The sequence below is a fragment of the Vulpes lagopus genome, chromosome 6, assembly GCF_018345385.1.
Source record: "Vulpes lagopus strain Blue_001 chromosome 6, ASM1834538v1, whole genome shotgun sequence".
Classification (NCBI taxonomy): Eukaryota; Metazoa; Chordata; class Mammalia; order Carnivora; family Canidae; genus Vulpes; species Vulpes lagopus.
In genome coordinates, this window is record NC_054829.1 from 2,046,799 (window position 1) to 2,060,171 (window position 13,373).

Sequence of the window (13,373 nt, forward strand, 5' to 3'; positions counted from 1 at the left end):
TCGCGAATAAATGAATACAATCTTAAAAAAAGAAAAAAAACTATAAACTAAACAGAACTTCAAAGCTACATTTGCAAAAAGCATGCTAACAGCAAAAAGACTAACACAGACGAAAATTTACAGGCAGGCACATTCTGGAACTCCTGCTTTTGTACCCCAGGCTTTCCAGCCTCCACCCTTAGCCTGTCGGCGAATTCCGTGTTTGCGTGCGTAGGCTTCGTTTTAGTATTTCGTCTGCAGCCCCACACGTCCACGTGACAGCCGGAGCCAAGGCCCTGGCACTCCGTGGACGAAACACCCTTCCCCAAAGAAGTGCAACCCCTAAAAACGGTCCTTCTCCGTTGCTGCAGGTATTCACCGCTCACCTTCCACCCGCCGGAGCTACGCCACGGCGGCCCTGCAAGACGCGAGGCTCGGGTGCGCGGTCGCGGGCGGAAGAGCGCCCGGAGCCGCGGCGCGGGCCGAGACCCCGCGTGCACGCCAAGCGCCGCAGCCCAAGGCCCGAGCTCCGGAAGTCCCCGGCGCGGCGGCCCCGGCACAGACGCGGGCTCCGAGGCCGCCCCCCCCCCCCCCCGCAGCGCGCGGCCCGGGAGCTGGGCGGACGCCGCGGCCGGCCTCGACGGGGCGCGGAGCCCGGCCCGCCGCCTGCAGGACCCCCCCCCCCCCGCTTACCCGGCTCGCCGCCGCCTCCCTGCGCTCCGCGCCGCGCTCGGGGCCGAGCGGACAGCCGGGGCGAGCGAAGGCGCGGCACAGCGGCGGCAGAAGCGCCCTCCTCGAGGCCCGGAAGCCCACCATGGCCGGCGTCCCCCGGCTGCCGCGACGCACGGCAGAGCCGCGCCGGCGCGAGGGGCTGCCTTACGGCACGGTCGCAAAGCCAGGGGGAGCGAGCGGCGCGGCCGACCGTGCGCTTTCCCCGCGGACCCGCCGCCAGCTCCGGGCTGCCGTGCCGGGCGGCGGTGGCGGCGCGCGCCGCAGGACGTTTTCCCAGGGCGGGGGCTGTTCGGCCCGGGGCGGGGCCGCGGGGCGGGCGACGGCGACCGCGGCGGGGTCCTGCGCGTCGGCGGCGGGGCGCGCGATGGCGCGGGCGGCACAGGTGAGCGCAGCTAGGCGGCTGGCGGGCCGCGGGCCTCCCGGTGCGCGCCCCCCGCGCTCGCGCCGCGCCCGCTCCCGGCCCCGCCGAGCCTGGGCCTCGGCCTCCGCGCCGCTCCCCGCCCGCGTCCGACGCGGCCCGGCCCCCCGGGGGGCTCGGAGGCCCTGCGAGCGCGGCCGCCCCCTCCCCGCGCGGGCCATTGTGAGGTCAGGGCCGGCGGGCGCGTCGGGGGCCCGGGCGACGCGCCCGGAGCGGCGGCTGCGGCCAGTAGCAGCCGCGCCACCGCCGGCCCCCTCCCCGGCCGCCCGGGCACACCTAGCCGGCAGGGGTGAGAGGGATGCAGCTGGGGGCCCCGCTGCGGTGCCGCACCCCGTAAAGGGCTGACCTTCCACCTCGCCAGCTCCCCCGCGGGCAGCCAGGACCAGACCAGCTTAGACCGCCTCTGGGTAAAGTGCCGGCGGGGGAGGGCGACCGGGCGGAGGCCGGGGCCCCGCCGGCCGCCCGCCCTCCCTCCCCCGAGAGCGGGGCGACGGGCCTAGGGAGGCACCAGCCCTCCGGAGGCCAAGCTGGTGCCTTTAGCGCGGTGCCCGTCACGCTTCCCTTCCTGGGGGATCTTCGCCTCCGCGCGGAGGGGCCGGGGAAACAGGGCGGCCGGGGAGAAGCCCTGAGCGGCGGGGAGGAACGTAGAAGCGGGGCCCGGGGGTCGCTGGGATCCGCTGCAGTTTGTTTCACTTAGATTTCCGGGTTTTGTTTTTTTTGTTTTTTTTTTTTAAGATTTTATTCATCTATTCATGAGAGATACAGAGAGAGAGGGAGGGAGAAGCAGGCTCCACGCAGGGAGCCCGATGCGGGACTGGCCCCCGGGTCTCCAGGGTCACGCCCTGGGCCGAGGCAGATGCTAAACCGCTGAGGCACCCCCACCCCCACCCCGGGTGCCTTCCAGTTTGTTTTGAAAGCAGGCATAGCTCTCGGGCCAGATGGGTGCCGGGATGGCACTGTTGGCATTTGAAGGTTAAAAGAGCAACTGTTGCACGTTCCCCGGGGGTGCCCTGCTGTTGCCAACAACCAGGGTCCAGCGTTGATACCTGAGATCCTTGTGCTGTTTCCACCCCAGTAGTGGACCTCGTGCCACACGTGTAGAGACCCAGGCGAGGAAGCTGGGAAATCAGGCCCAGGGCTCCAGCTGGTTCGGCACTGCAGTAACCCCTGTCCATTCCTAATCACAGGGGTGTGTAGGTGATCTTCAGGAAAGTGGATTACTCTTTCCGTACTTGAGTATGACTGCTGTTTAGATCACACTAAGGATGGGCCCTTTTTCTCAAATGCATCTTTTTTTTTATTTTATTTAATATTTATTTATTCGTGAGAGACACAGAGAGGGGCGGGGCACAGAGACACAGGCAGAGGGAGAAGCAGGCTCCATTCAGGAAGCCCGACGTGGGACTCAATCCCAGGACTTGAGGATCACACCCCGGGCTGCAGGCAGCACTAAACTGCTGCACCTTCAGGGCTGCCCGTTTTTGTTTTGTTTTAAGATTTTATTTATTCACAAGAGACACAGAGAGAGGCAGAGACAGGCAGAGGGAGAAGCAGGCTCCATGGAGGGAGCCCAATGTGGGACTCGATCTCAGGACCCTGGGATCACCCCCTGAGCTGAAGGTGGTGCTAAACCACTCAGTCACCCGGGCGTCCCTCAAATACCTCTTCTTAAAATGAGAATTTCGGAATGAATCAATATTCGCTTACCTGTCTGTAGAGTCTTTGTGTAATTTGGCATTCTTGTCATTTTTTAGTGCTTGTAAAACGGAACACAACAAAAGTATGGATATGGGAAACCAACATCCTTCTATTAGTAGGCTTCAGGAAATCCAAAGGGAAGTAAAAAGTATAGAACAGCAAGTAATTGGCTTCAGTGGTCTGTCAGATGACAAGAATTACAAGAAACTGGAGAGGATTCTAACGAAACAACTCTTTGAAATAGACTCTGTGGATACTGAAGGAAAAGGAGATATTCAGCAAGCGAGGAAGAGGGCAGCCCAGGAGACGGAGCGTCTTCTCAAAGAGCTGGAGCAGAATGCAAACCACCCACACCGGATCGAAATACAGAACATCTTTAAAGAAGCCCAGGCCCTGGTGAAAGAGAAGATTGTGCCGTTTTATAGTGGGGGCAACTGTGTAACTGACGAATTTGAAGAAGGCATCCAGGATATCATTCTGAGGCTGACACATGTCAAAACCGGGGGGAAGATTTCTCTGCGGAAAGCACGGTACCACACCTTGACCAAAATCTGTGCGGTGCAGGAGATCATCGAAGACTGCGTGAAAAAGCAGCCTTCTCTGCCACTTTCCGAGGACGCGCACCCTTCAGTGGCCAAGATCAACTCGGTGATGTGTGAGGTGAACAAGGCCAGAGGCACTCTGATCGCACTTCTGATGGGGGTGAACAATAATGAGACTTGCAGGCACTTATCTTGTGTGCTGTCGGGGCTGATTGCAGATCTGGATGCTCTAGACGTGTGCGGGCGAACGGAAATCAGAAATTATCGGCGCGAGGTAGTGGAAGATATCAACCAATTACTGAAATATTTGGATTTGGAAGAGGAAGCAGATACTACACATGCATTTGACCTGGGACAGAATCATTCCATTTTAAAAATAGAAAAGGTCCTTAAGAGAATGAGAGAAATAAAAAATGAACTTCTGCAAGCACAAAATCCTGCTGAATTGTACCTGAGCTCCAAAACAGAATTGCAGGGTTTGATTGGACAGTTGGATGAGGTCAGTCTTGAGAAGAACCCTTGCATCCGGGAAGCTCGGAGAAGAGCGGTGATTGAGGTACAAACCCTTATAACTTACATTGACTTGAAGGAGGCCCTGGAGAAGAGGAAGTCGTTTGCTAGTGAGGAGCACCCGTCACATAAAGCGGTCTGGAACATCCTTGGAAACTTGTCCGAGATCCAGGGGGAAGTTCTTTCATTTGATGGGAACCGAACTGATAAGAACTACATCCGGCTGGAAGAGCTGCTCACCAAGCAGCTGCTGGCCCTGGATGCCGTGGACCCGCAAGGGGAAGAGAAGTGCAAGGCTGCCAGGAAACAGGCAGTGAAACTCGCCCAGAACATCCTCAGCTATCTCGACTTGAAATCCGACGAATGGGAGTACTAAATAGTACCGATCTCACGGTTGATATTTCTTGTTTTGCACTTTATATATACTTCTATGTATTTATAGAGAGCTTTCAGTTCATTGAGCCTAAATGTGATTTATACATGCAGATTTCAATCTCCGTTTTTATGATTTAAGCAAATTATATTCAGTACCTCTGCTGCTTTTGATGTTGCAAAACAAATGTCATTACAGCACGTTAACTTTTCCATTTGGATCATTATCTGTATGTTGTGGTGTGGTTTTTTGGTCCTTTTTTTTTTTCCAATCAGAAAGTGGAACGGGCATCTTTTGTCATTTTTAAATGGGTTGTGCCAGCATTGAAATGTGGATCTTTCAGGATCTAGACACACACACAACCTGACATAGCACTAGAACAATTATGAGAAGAGGGGAAATTTTGGTTAGGTAGAAGTAAGGTCCAAACACAAAAGCAATACAATGATATGATTTATTATGCTAAATAAAGCAGAAGGTTTTTTTTTTTTTTTTTTCTTCATTTTTAAGGCCCGATTGGTCCAACCCAAGTTAATCGGGTGGGGGTTCTTTTGTTTTCGGATTTTCTTTTTTTTCATAAAGATTTTTTGTTTGGAAAATGGTGTCTGTATTTTCCCCCCTACACTCTGCATTTAGAGGGGAAAATCTTATTTTCATGTGCAACGTAAGAAAATTATGAAAATTAATAGCAAAAAAACCTTTGAGACTGCATTGAAGAAAGATGAAAACACCAGCTAATTACCTTCCAAGTTTTTGTTTGTAAACTCAGTTTACAATTTTCTGTAGTCATCAGTAAGGATGGGAACATTTTAGTGAAGTTAGGAGACCTTTTAAAAAAAAAAGAAAAAAAAAGAAGAAAAAAGAAACAGCCATACCTGTGGCAAGATAAAACTGGAGATTAGTTACTGCTATCAGGTTGTCCTGAGCGAATGCGTCTGAATGTAGGAGGCAACAGGCTGCCTCTCTTGTTCAAGGGTCTTTTAAACACAGCAAATGCTGTTTGGTAGTGGCCGAGAGCAGAAACCGCCAGTAGCTCTGCGGGACCAGAGCGTCGTGGCTTACCCGGGGAGGTCGGCTGCTCCTAGCATCTGAAAACCTCGCACTCTGGGACTGAGCTCACTTCATTGGCACACGGATGTTTCTCTAGCACCTGAAAGAGTCAGGAAGGTCTGTCCCTGCAGGAAGTGTTTTTTTCACTTGCTAAAGGGTACATCTATTTCTGTAAATGCTTTCTGAGGGTCCAGGTTTTATGGCTGCCAGTTTATGGGAACAGAATTTCCCAAAGTTCCAAAAGTGCCTTGATAACACATTGGTCCCAGTATGATAACGAACAGACGACACTTTCTGTTGTCACCTTTCACAAAATAATCCTATTAGAGTATGTCTTTCGGACTCCCCAGCAGTCTGTAATTTCCTTTCAAAGATCGTGATTTGGTAACTGTAGGCAGCTAGAAATAAAAGATAAGGGAATAGCCCCATGTACCAGAGAGATGATAAAAGCGTGGCTCTAAAGAGATTTTCACTTTGTCTCAGCTTTGCCCAATTATTAAAAGCCCCTGATGTGTCTTTCCTACTAGCAATGTTCTAGTACAATTCAGTGGGTAGTGAAGTCCAAGGGCATTTGTGTCTGGGCCTCGACCCTTTCCCGTGTGCACATCCAGCCCTTGGCAACTGGAGATTCTTAGTGCAGGTCACCGGCAGCTCATTTTGGGCTAAGTATCCTCATCTTCGGGTGCTCTTAAAATCCTGGAGTTTCTATATTCAAGTGCTGCCTCAGTTTACCCCACTGGGAAGGCAAGGCTTTCCTCCCAAGCTCGTCAGGCATGTCCTGCCCCAGGCTCTACTTCATTTTCAATGTCAGATTTGAAAGTTAAATGCCAGCATTTCCTTTAAAAGTATCCATTGTTTTTCCAAAAGGGACCTTCCCATATGGTTCATTTTCAAACAAGGCGTTCTGCGATCCTAGAGAAGGCTCGTGCAGCTGAGCTCGGCCCGGAGCCTGGCCCGTGAGCGGAGGGAAGTCTCACGAGCCATCGCAGACTCCTGTGGGTTATTTTGGTCATGGAGATGATCAGATCATCCTTGAGTGACCTGAGGCATGACATTTCCCGTCCAACCTGTCATTCCTTGCACCGGGTGACTCTCCCATAAGGAACCCTAGTGACACCGGGTTTAGCTTTTCTTGTCCCTCGTTGGGAGCTGTGTTAATAGGGGCTGCCTGCCGCATGTAACTTTAAGTTGGGCTCATGACATTGTATTGTATTTTTATGATCTTACGTAAAGAGAACCTGTAATGGAAGTAAAACCTACCCCCAAAAAATGTTTGGCCTTGGGTCTGCATTAAACGGTGTAATCCATGTTCATGCAAAAACTGGCTGGGAATGTTTGCTTTCTTTACCTCACATGCAGACAGCTTTGCTTTCAGGTCAGTCTTTACCCAAATTAGACTAAAGTCCATCGACCTATAGAGAAGCAGTTATGAAAATAAATGTAATGAATAAGTCTACTGAGTACAGTGGAATGCTTTATTTTGCTACGATGCCTTGGTGTAGTGTATCTGATACAGGTCAGCACTGCGAGACACTTAACCAGTGTTTCTCATTTGTTTTTGCCAATTTTTATCTGTTTTTTGAAGGTCAAAGCTTATCTTGTACATATAGGTTTTTAAGCAAAGCTTTTCAGCTTTTAACGCGTCTAGTATTTTTCTAAGAGTAACTAGAGAAGTGTTTGCCATTGATTTTGATGTACAATACAGATGTGTTACCCCAGCGTGTTGGCTCCTGTCCCCCCTCTATTCATTGTATGACTATTGTAATCGTATGTCTGAAGTAATTAAGTATTTTGAGATATTAGTATACCCTTAACTATTAATGCAATAAAAATCTCTTAGCTTATCTTTGCAGTGAGAAAGGATGTGAGTCTGAGGTGTGAGTTCTGTTCTGATTCACCTTCATTTACTGTCTGACCCGGGTAAGGAATAATGTCTTGGCAAAGTGGGCCAGGCTTGGGGAAGGCGGGCTCCCCAGGTCCAGTTGGTGGCAGTGGGGGAAGGAGGCGGCAGCCCTGAGCACAGACCAGGGTCCTGTGGCAGGTGAAGGGGTCACCGTTCCATGTGAGCAACCCCTGAAGTGTGGGCAGCAGGGAACAGCCCAGGGGAGTCCTGGCCTCTCGTTGTACCCATGCAGCCGGGCACACGGGTTGACCTCACTGTAGAGAAGCAGGGAAAGTCCGGCAAGAACTGCCCCCTGCCCCCCACCACCAAGGCTTCACTTAAGATTGCCATTGACGCTTGCCTTCTCATTAGCAGAGTTGGTATTTCTGACCCATTAGTCCTTGGGGGCCCCCTGAGCCCCCGGCCGCCTCCCTGTTCCGCCCCCACTCACCTGGGGCAGTTTCCTGCCTGTTGCACGCCTGTTACATGAAAGCAGCGCCTTGCTTGCGCTGCTTCTGCCTTGTTCGAGCACGTTTCTGCCGTCTTGTCTCTTCCTGCAGAGGTCTCAGCGGTGATCACCCGGAGGCGGGGGTGGCCCGCTCAGCCCCGCAGACGTGTCCTAGGCCCTGCAATGAAGGGAAACTGTACGGGTTTAAAAAAAAAAAAAAAAAAAAAGCTTTGGGGGAAATTTTGAATAAATCCTGTGCCACACACACAGATGCTCCATATACCACATAGGCGTTGATTCCCTGTGGACACTGGAACCGGTGTTGGGAAGCTCCTGCCGCGTCCTTAACCCGTCACAGTGCATCGCAGCCTGCTCACAGTGCTAAGGGACGTGCTGCGTCGGGCCCCTGCGATCTGGCTCCGGGCGTCAGGAGCAGGGCAGGTGTCAGCCGTGCACCGGAGGGCTGGGGAGGCTGAGCGAGGGGGCTTGGGGCCCCGAAGGCCCAGGACAGAGGAACCCCAGGGTGGGCTGGCGCGAGGCCCTGGTGTGCACAGGCGCCAGCGGGAGCGCCAGCGAGGCCCAGATCAGGTGCCCGGATGCAAGTCTGAGGTCACCCAGGCGGTCAGGATGCGTCTGATGGTGGCTCCTGTGGCTTCTGTGATTTATTTAGTGAGTTTAAAGATTGATTTGAGCGAGTGTGCACACGTGCCAGCGGGCGGAGGGGCGGAGGGCGGACCTTTCAAGCTGACTCTCCACTGAGCTCGCTCAAGACCGCAGCTGAGGGGCGCCTGGGGGCTCAGCTGGCGAAGCCGGTGAAGCATCTGCCTTTGGCTCAGGTGATCCTGGGGCGCTGGGATGGAGCCCCGCATCGGGCTCCCCGCTCAGGAGAGAGCCTGCGTCTCCCGCTCCGTCTCCTGTTTGTGCTTGCGTGCGCTGCCTCAAATAAATCAAATTTTTAAAAAGACCTGAGCTGAGACACAAGAGTTGGACACTCAGCCAGATGATGAGCCACCCAGGCGCCGTCACTCCTGCTCTGATGTCAAGGCCTCATTTTCCCGACATCACCCACTGAACCTGGGCCCAGGTCCTGTGTGAAGCGCTTCACACGCACACGTCATTCTCAGAAGCGCTCCAAGGCAGGTTTTAGTATTCTGTGTCCTGGATGATCCGGACCCTTGGGTGATCTCTTGCCCAAGGAACCGCCCTGGTCTCAGGGCCGGTAGGAAAGCCAGACACTGTGGGCGACAGCGCCCACTCAGCTCCCACCCCACTTTACCTGGCGAGCAGGTCCTCCCTGCAGGGCCCCGGGGCGCAGGGTGTGCGCAGCAGGGAGCTCTCGCTGGGCCACCCTGGGGAGCAGTTGGGAGCTCAGGCCGCTGCCCAGCTTCAGTTTCTCCCCAAACGGGGATCCTTAGCACCAAAGGTTGGGGACTCCTCTGGCTAATGCATGCCACACTCCAAACATCAATAAACCTTGCATCCTTTTTTAAGATTTTATTTTGTTTTTGAAAGGTTTCATTTATTTATTCATGAGAGACAGAGAGAGAGAGAGAGAGAGAGGCAGAGACACAGGCAGAGGGAGAAGCAGGCTCCGTGCCAGGAGCCCGACGTGGAACTCGATTCCGGGACCCCAGGATCACGCCCTGGGCCAAAGGCAGGTGCTGAACTGCTGAGCCACCTGGGCTGCCCAAGATTTATTTTTAAGTAATCTCTGCCCCCAACATGGGGCTCAAACTATAACCCCAAGATCAAGAGTGGTGTCGTACCGACTGAGCCCGCCAGGCTCCCCTTGACTCTGCATCCCCTTTAGTGGGAAGACTTCATAAGAAATACTGTCTTTTTTTTTTTTTTTTAAGAAATATTGTCTTAAACCAGCATCTTATTCTGTCCTCAAGTCTCTAAATTGTGAATTATAGGGGCACCCGGGTGGCTTAGTGGTTTAGGCCGCCTTCAGCTCAGGGCACGATCCTGGGATCCTGGGATCGAGTCCCACGTCGGGCTCCCGGCATGGAGCCTGCTTCTCCCTCTGCCTGTGTCTCTGCCTGTGTCTCTGCCTCTCTCTGCATCTCTCATGAATAAATAAATAAAATCTTTTTTAAAAATAATAAATTGTGAATTATACCTGGAAAAATATCTCCTTCCTACTTATCCTCAATGTGAAGTTAATATTTCTCTTTGGGGATCCTGGGTGGCTCAGAGGTTTAGCGCCTGCCTTCAGCCCAGGGTGCGATCCTGAAGTTCCAGGATCAGGTCCCACGTCGGGCTCCCTGCATGGAGCTTGCTTCTCCCTCTGCCTGTGTCTCTGCCTGTCTGTCTTTCTGTGTCTCATGAATAGATAAAATCTTTAAAAAATATATGTATATATTTCTTTTCGGATCCACAGACCTTCCTGAGCTGCCAGGAGGCTGTGGCTTCCAGTAAGAGGAGCGCTACCTGCCTCACACTGCCTCCACGTCTTGTCTGCACTCTGTGGTCACAGAGTGACCGCAGGCCCATTTCATTTCTACAATAATCCTTTCTTTTTTAAGACTTTATTTATTTATTCATGAGAGACACAGAGAGAGGCAGGCTCCATGCAGGAAGCCCAATGTTGGACTTGATCCTGGGACCCCAGGATCATGCTCTGAGCTGAAGGCAGACGCTCAACCGCTGGGCCACCCAGGCGTCCCTACAATAATCCTTTAAACTCGAGCCATTTCAGAGCACCCGGGTGGTGTAGTTGGTTAAGCATCTGACTCTTTTTATTTTTTTTTTTTAAGATTTTTTTTATTTATTCATGAGAGACACAGGCAGAGAAGCTCCATGCAGGGAGCCCGATGCGGGACTCGATCCTGCAAGCCCGGGATCACGCCCTGAGCCAAAGGCAGGGGCTAAACCGCTGCACCACCCAGGGATCCCCCAAGCATCTGACTCTTGATTTTGGCTCAGGTTATATCTCAGGGTCGTGGGCTCGAGCCCTACATCGGGCTCCACATTCAGCAGGGAGTCCTCTGGGGTTCTCTCCCTCCCCCCCGGTCACACTCTGTGTCAAATAAAATCTTTAAACTCTTGAGCCATTTCCCTGTCACTGGTTTCCAAGTGAACCTGGCCAGCCCTCATGCTGATGTGAGTGTCCCTGTCCCAGTCCTCCAGGGGCCCGGGACGCAGAGCAGCATGATCCTGTCACCTTCCTACCTGGACAGACAGTGGGCGTGGCCTCCGCACCTGCCCTTCCTCCCGCAGCTCCCTGGCCTCCGGCTCACTCACCCTGCGCCAGGCCACCCCACACTGCCTTCCACACTCGCCATGTCCTTTCGATGAACTCTTCTCGAGAAGTAGTGTCCTCAGCGCCTGGTGCGTAATACATATCCAAGAACCCGCTGAATAAATGAGTGGGAAGTCTCAGATTTCGGATAGCTTCCTGAGGTGTTCAAATCAGCTGCCTCGGGGACGCTGGCCCCTGACCCTGGCTCAGTCAGTAGGGCATGCAATTCTTGTTGAGTCATGAGTTGAAAGCCCATGTCAGGCATGGGGCCTACTTTAAATTTAAAAAGAAATAAAATTTTGGAAAGATAAAATCTTTTTTTTTTTTAAGATTTTATTCATGAGAGACACACAGAGAGAGAGAGACAGACAGAGGCAGAGACACAGGCAGAGGGAGAAGCAGGCTCCATGCAGGGAGCACGATGCGGACACCGCTGAGCCACCCAGGGATCCCAGATAAAATCTTAAATAAAAATAAAATCAGCTGCTTTTTTGCTTGTCGGTATTCAGAGGACTTTGGTTTAGGGCACCTGCCCTGGAGTCCTGGTGTCACTGTCAGGAGCTCCCCGTTTGGCGAAGCCCACTCCTCCCCTCGGGCAGGCGCAGGAGCAGGAGCAGGAGCAGGAGCAGGAGCAGCCCAGACCAAGGCCCAGGCGGTGAGGGCAGTGGCCAGGCTGCTGGGGTGCCGCCCCCGCCCCGGCCAAGTGCCCCCAGCTGAGCGTGTACCCCGCTGAGGAGCCGAAGCCCTGACACGGCGGAGCCCCGGGTCCCCACTGTGGCTCCTCGGTGCTGTCGTCTTCCTGGCCAGGTCCTGGGCTGCACAGCGAGGTGCCCACGGCCCAGCGTGCCAGGCAGAGGCACGACCTGCTCCACAGCTCAGGCGGGTGGAAACGGGTGTGGAGGGTCCTGCCAGGAGCCCTGAGGTCGGGGTGCAGGCCCCCCTTCTCCCTCTCCACCTTGGGTGGCTCTGCTTCCCTGGGGAGGGCGGAGATGAGGACCCTCTGGTCCCGGGCCTGGTCACCGGCACACCTGCCCCGCCAGGGCCCCGCAGGAAGGCTGGCGGCGGCACCCACTCGGGGCGGGCGGGCGCGGGAAGGCACAGCTGCGGGCCGAGGAGCGGGCCCGGCCCGCGGGCTCAGGGGAGGGCCATAGCCCCGGGGCGCAGCATCGGTCCCCAGGTCCCCACCCAGCCCCTGAGCTCCTGACACCGGGTTCGTCCTGGCCGTGTCCTCGGGACCTAGAGCAGCCCTGGCTCGGCCAGTAGGTGCTTGCTGGGGGAGCGGACAGACAGAAGGACGGGTAACCTCCGGGGGCAGGGAGGCCTGTGGGCGCCAGTCCTGCGGGGCCTGAGCATCGGCCGCGCACCCCAGGAGCAGCCCACGTCTGGGGAGGAGGCGGCCAAGGATCACGGCGCACCCAGCTCAGGGACAGGGTGCCGTGCGCCCTGGTGGGTGACCCCCCGGGGTGGGGAGGCCTCCCAGGTGAGGGAGCAGCGGGCCTGGAGGCCCAGAGCCTGGGCCCAGGCGGCCCTGCAGGCCTGGCACAGCCTCGCAGGGAGCAGGGACAGAGCCGGGGCGCAGCAGCCAGACGGCAGGACCCCCGTGGTTTGTTCCGAGCTCACCCTGGTGGCAGACCTGGGTGCTGAACTGGGAGCAATGGGGCCCGGGCAGGGGGCTTGGGGGACTCTGGGGTACGAGAAGCAAGCAGAGTGAGGGACCGAGGGATGTGGCCTGCTGGCAGGAGGGACTAGGCATGGGGACAGGGTGGCATAAGCAGGGCAAGCGACAGAGCTCCCGGGGTCCAGCTCACGAACCAGAGGAGCCGGTTAGTAAAGGTGCAGGGGGCAGCCCAGGTGGCTCAGCAGCTTAGCACCACCTTCGCCCAGGGCCTGATCCTGGAGACCCGAGTCCCACGTTGGGCTCCCTGCACGGGGCCTGCTTCTCCCTCTGCCTGTGTCTCCGCCTCTCTCTGCGTGTCTCTCATGAATAAATACAAAAAATATTTTAAATAAATTTAAAAAAATAAAAATAAAGGTACAAAATTCAGCAGGCACAGAGGCCAGCTTGTCCCCGGGCAGCACCCTCTGCTGGCCCGTCACGCTTCCCTCCCCGGAGGCCGCCTTAGGCAGGGCCAGCGCACCCCTCGCAGCCCTCAGCTCCGGGGCCACGCGCCTTACTTTCCCTGCTTCCGTCACCTGCTCTCGCCCCTTGCCCAGCCACCGAAAGGAAAGGAAGGTGTCCTGGGACCACCAGGGCTATTGGGGCAGCGGAGAGCAGGGGCCATACAAGGATCTGGGGGACAGTGAGCAGGCCAACCAAAGGCCCTGAGGAGCAGCAGGTGAGGGCCAGGTGAGAGTCTGCAGGTGGGACCCCGGGGAACCTGGCTGGCTGTGTGGGGGGCCGTGGCACCTTGGGTGGCAGGATTGCATCCTAGATCAGAGGGTCCCCGAGAACAGAGAGCCAGGTATGATACAGCCCTACAGGCGGGCCCCTTCACCC

The 13,373-nt window shown here is 55.2% G+C and overlaps 2 protein-coding genes across 4 annotated transcripts in view; one reads left to right on the forward strand and one right to left on the reverse strand.

The window, feature by feature from the left end:
- Positions 1–857, reverse strand: part of LOC121493186 (cytochrome c oxidase assembly factor 8) — a 36,075-nt gene extending 35,218 nt beyond the window's left edge. Inside the window, exon 1 of one of the 2 annotated variants that reach the window (XM_041758897.1) lies at positions 673–853. In XM_041758897.1, coding sequence (XP_041614831.1) covers positions 673–795 — 123 coding nt within the window. In that variant the 5' untranslated portion in view covers positions 796–853. Of the gene's footprint in view, positions 1–672 lie in introns of both variants that reach the window. The other variant, XM_041758898.1, reaches the window with a different exon arrangement.
- On the forward strand, positions 267–7,165 carry BAG5 (BAG cochaperone 5). 2 transcript variants are annotated; one of them, XM_041758895.1, is made up of 2 exons: positions 267–350; positions 2,884–7,165. In XM_041758895.1, the coding sequence occupies exon 2, from the start codon at positions 2,912–2,914 to the stop codon at positions 4,253–4,255; it is 1,344 nt and encodes a 447-aa protein (XP_041614829.1). In that variant the 5' UTR covers positions 267–350; positions 2,884–2,911; the 3' UTR covers positions 4,256–7,165. The 2 variants fall into 2 exon arrangements, with proteins under 2 accessions (XP_041614829.1, XP_041614830.1); XM_041758896.1 differs by lacking the exon at positions 267–350 and adding an exon at positions 938–1,093.
- Positions 7,166–13,373: the final 6,208 nt, after the last annotated feature.

Excerpts from the sequence above, each read along its gene's own strand:
- BAG5 (XM_041758895.1), top strand. The coding sequence starts at position 2,912 with ATGGATATGGGAAACCAACATCCTTCTATTAGTAGGCTTCAGGAAATC.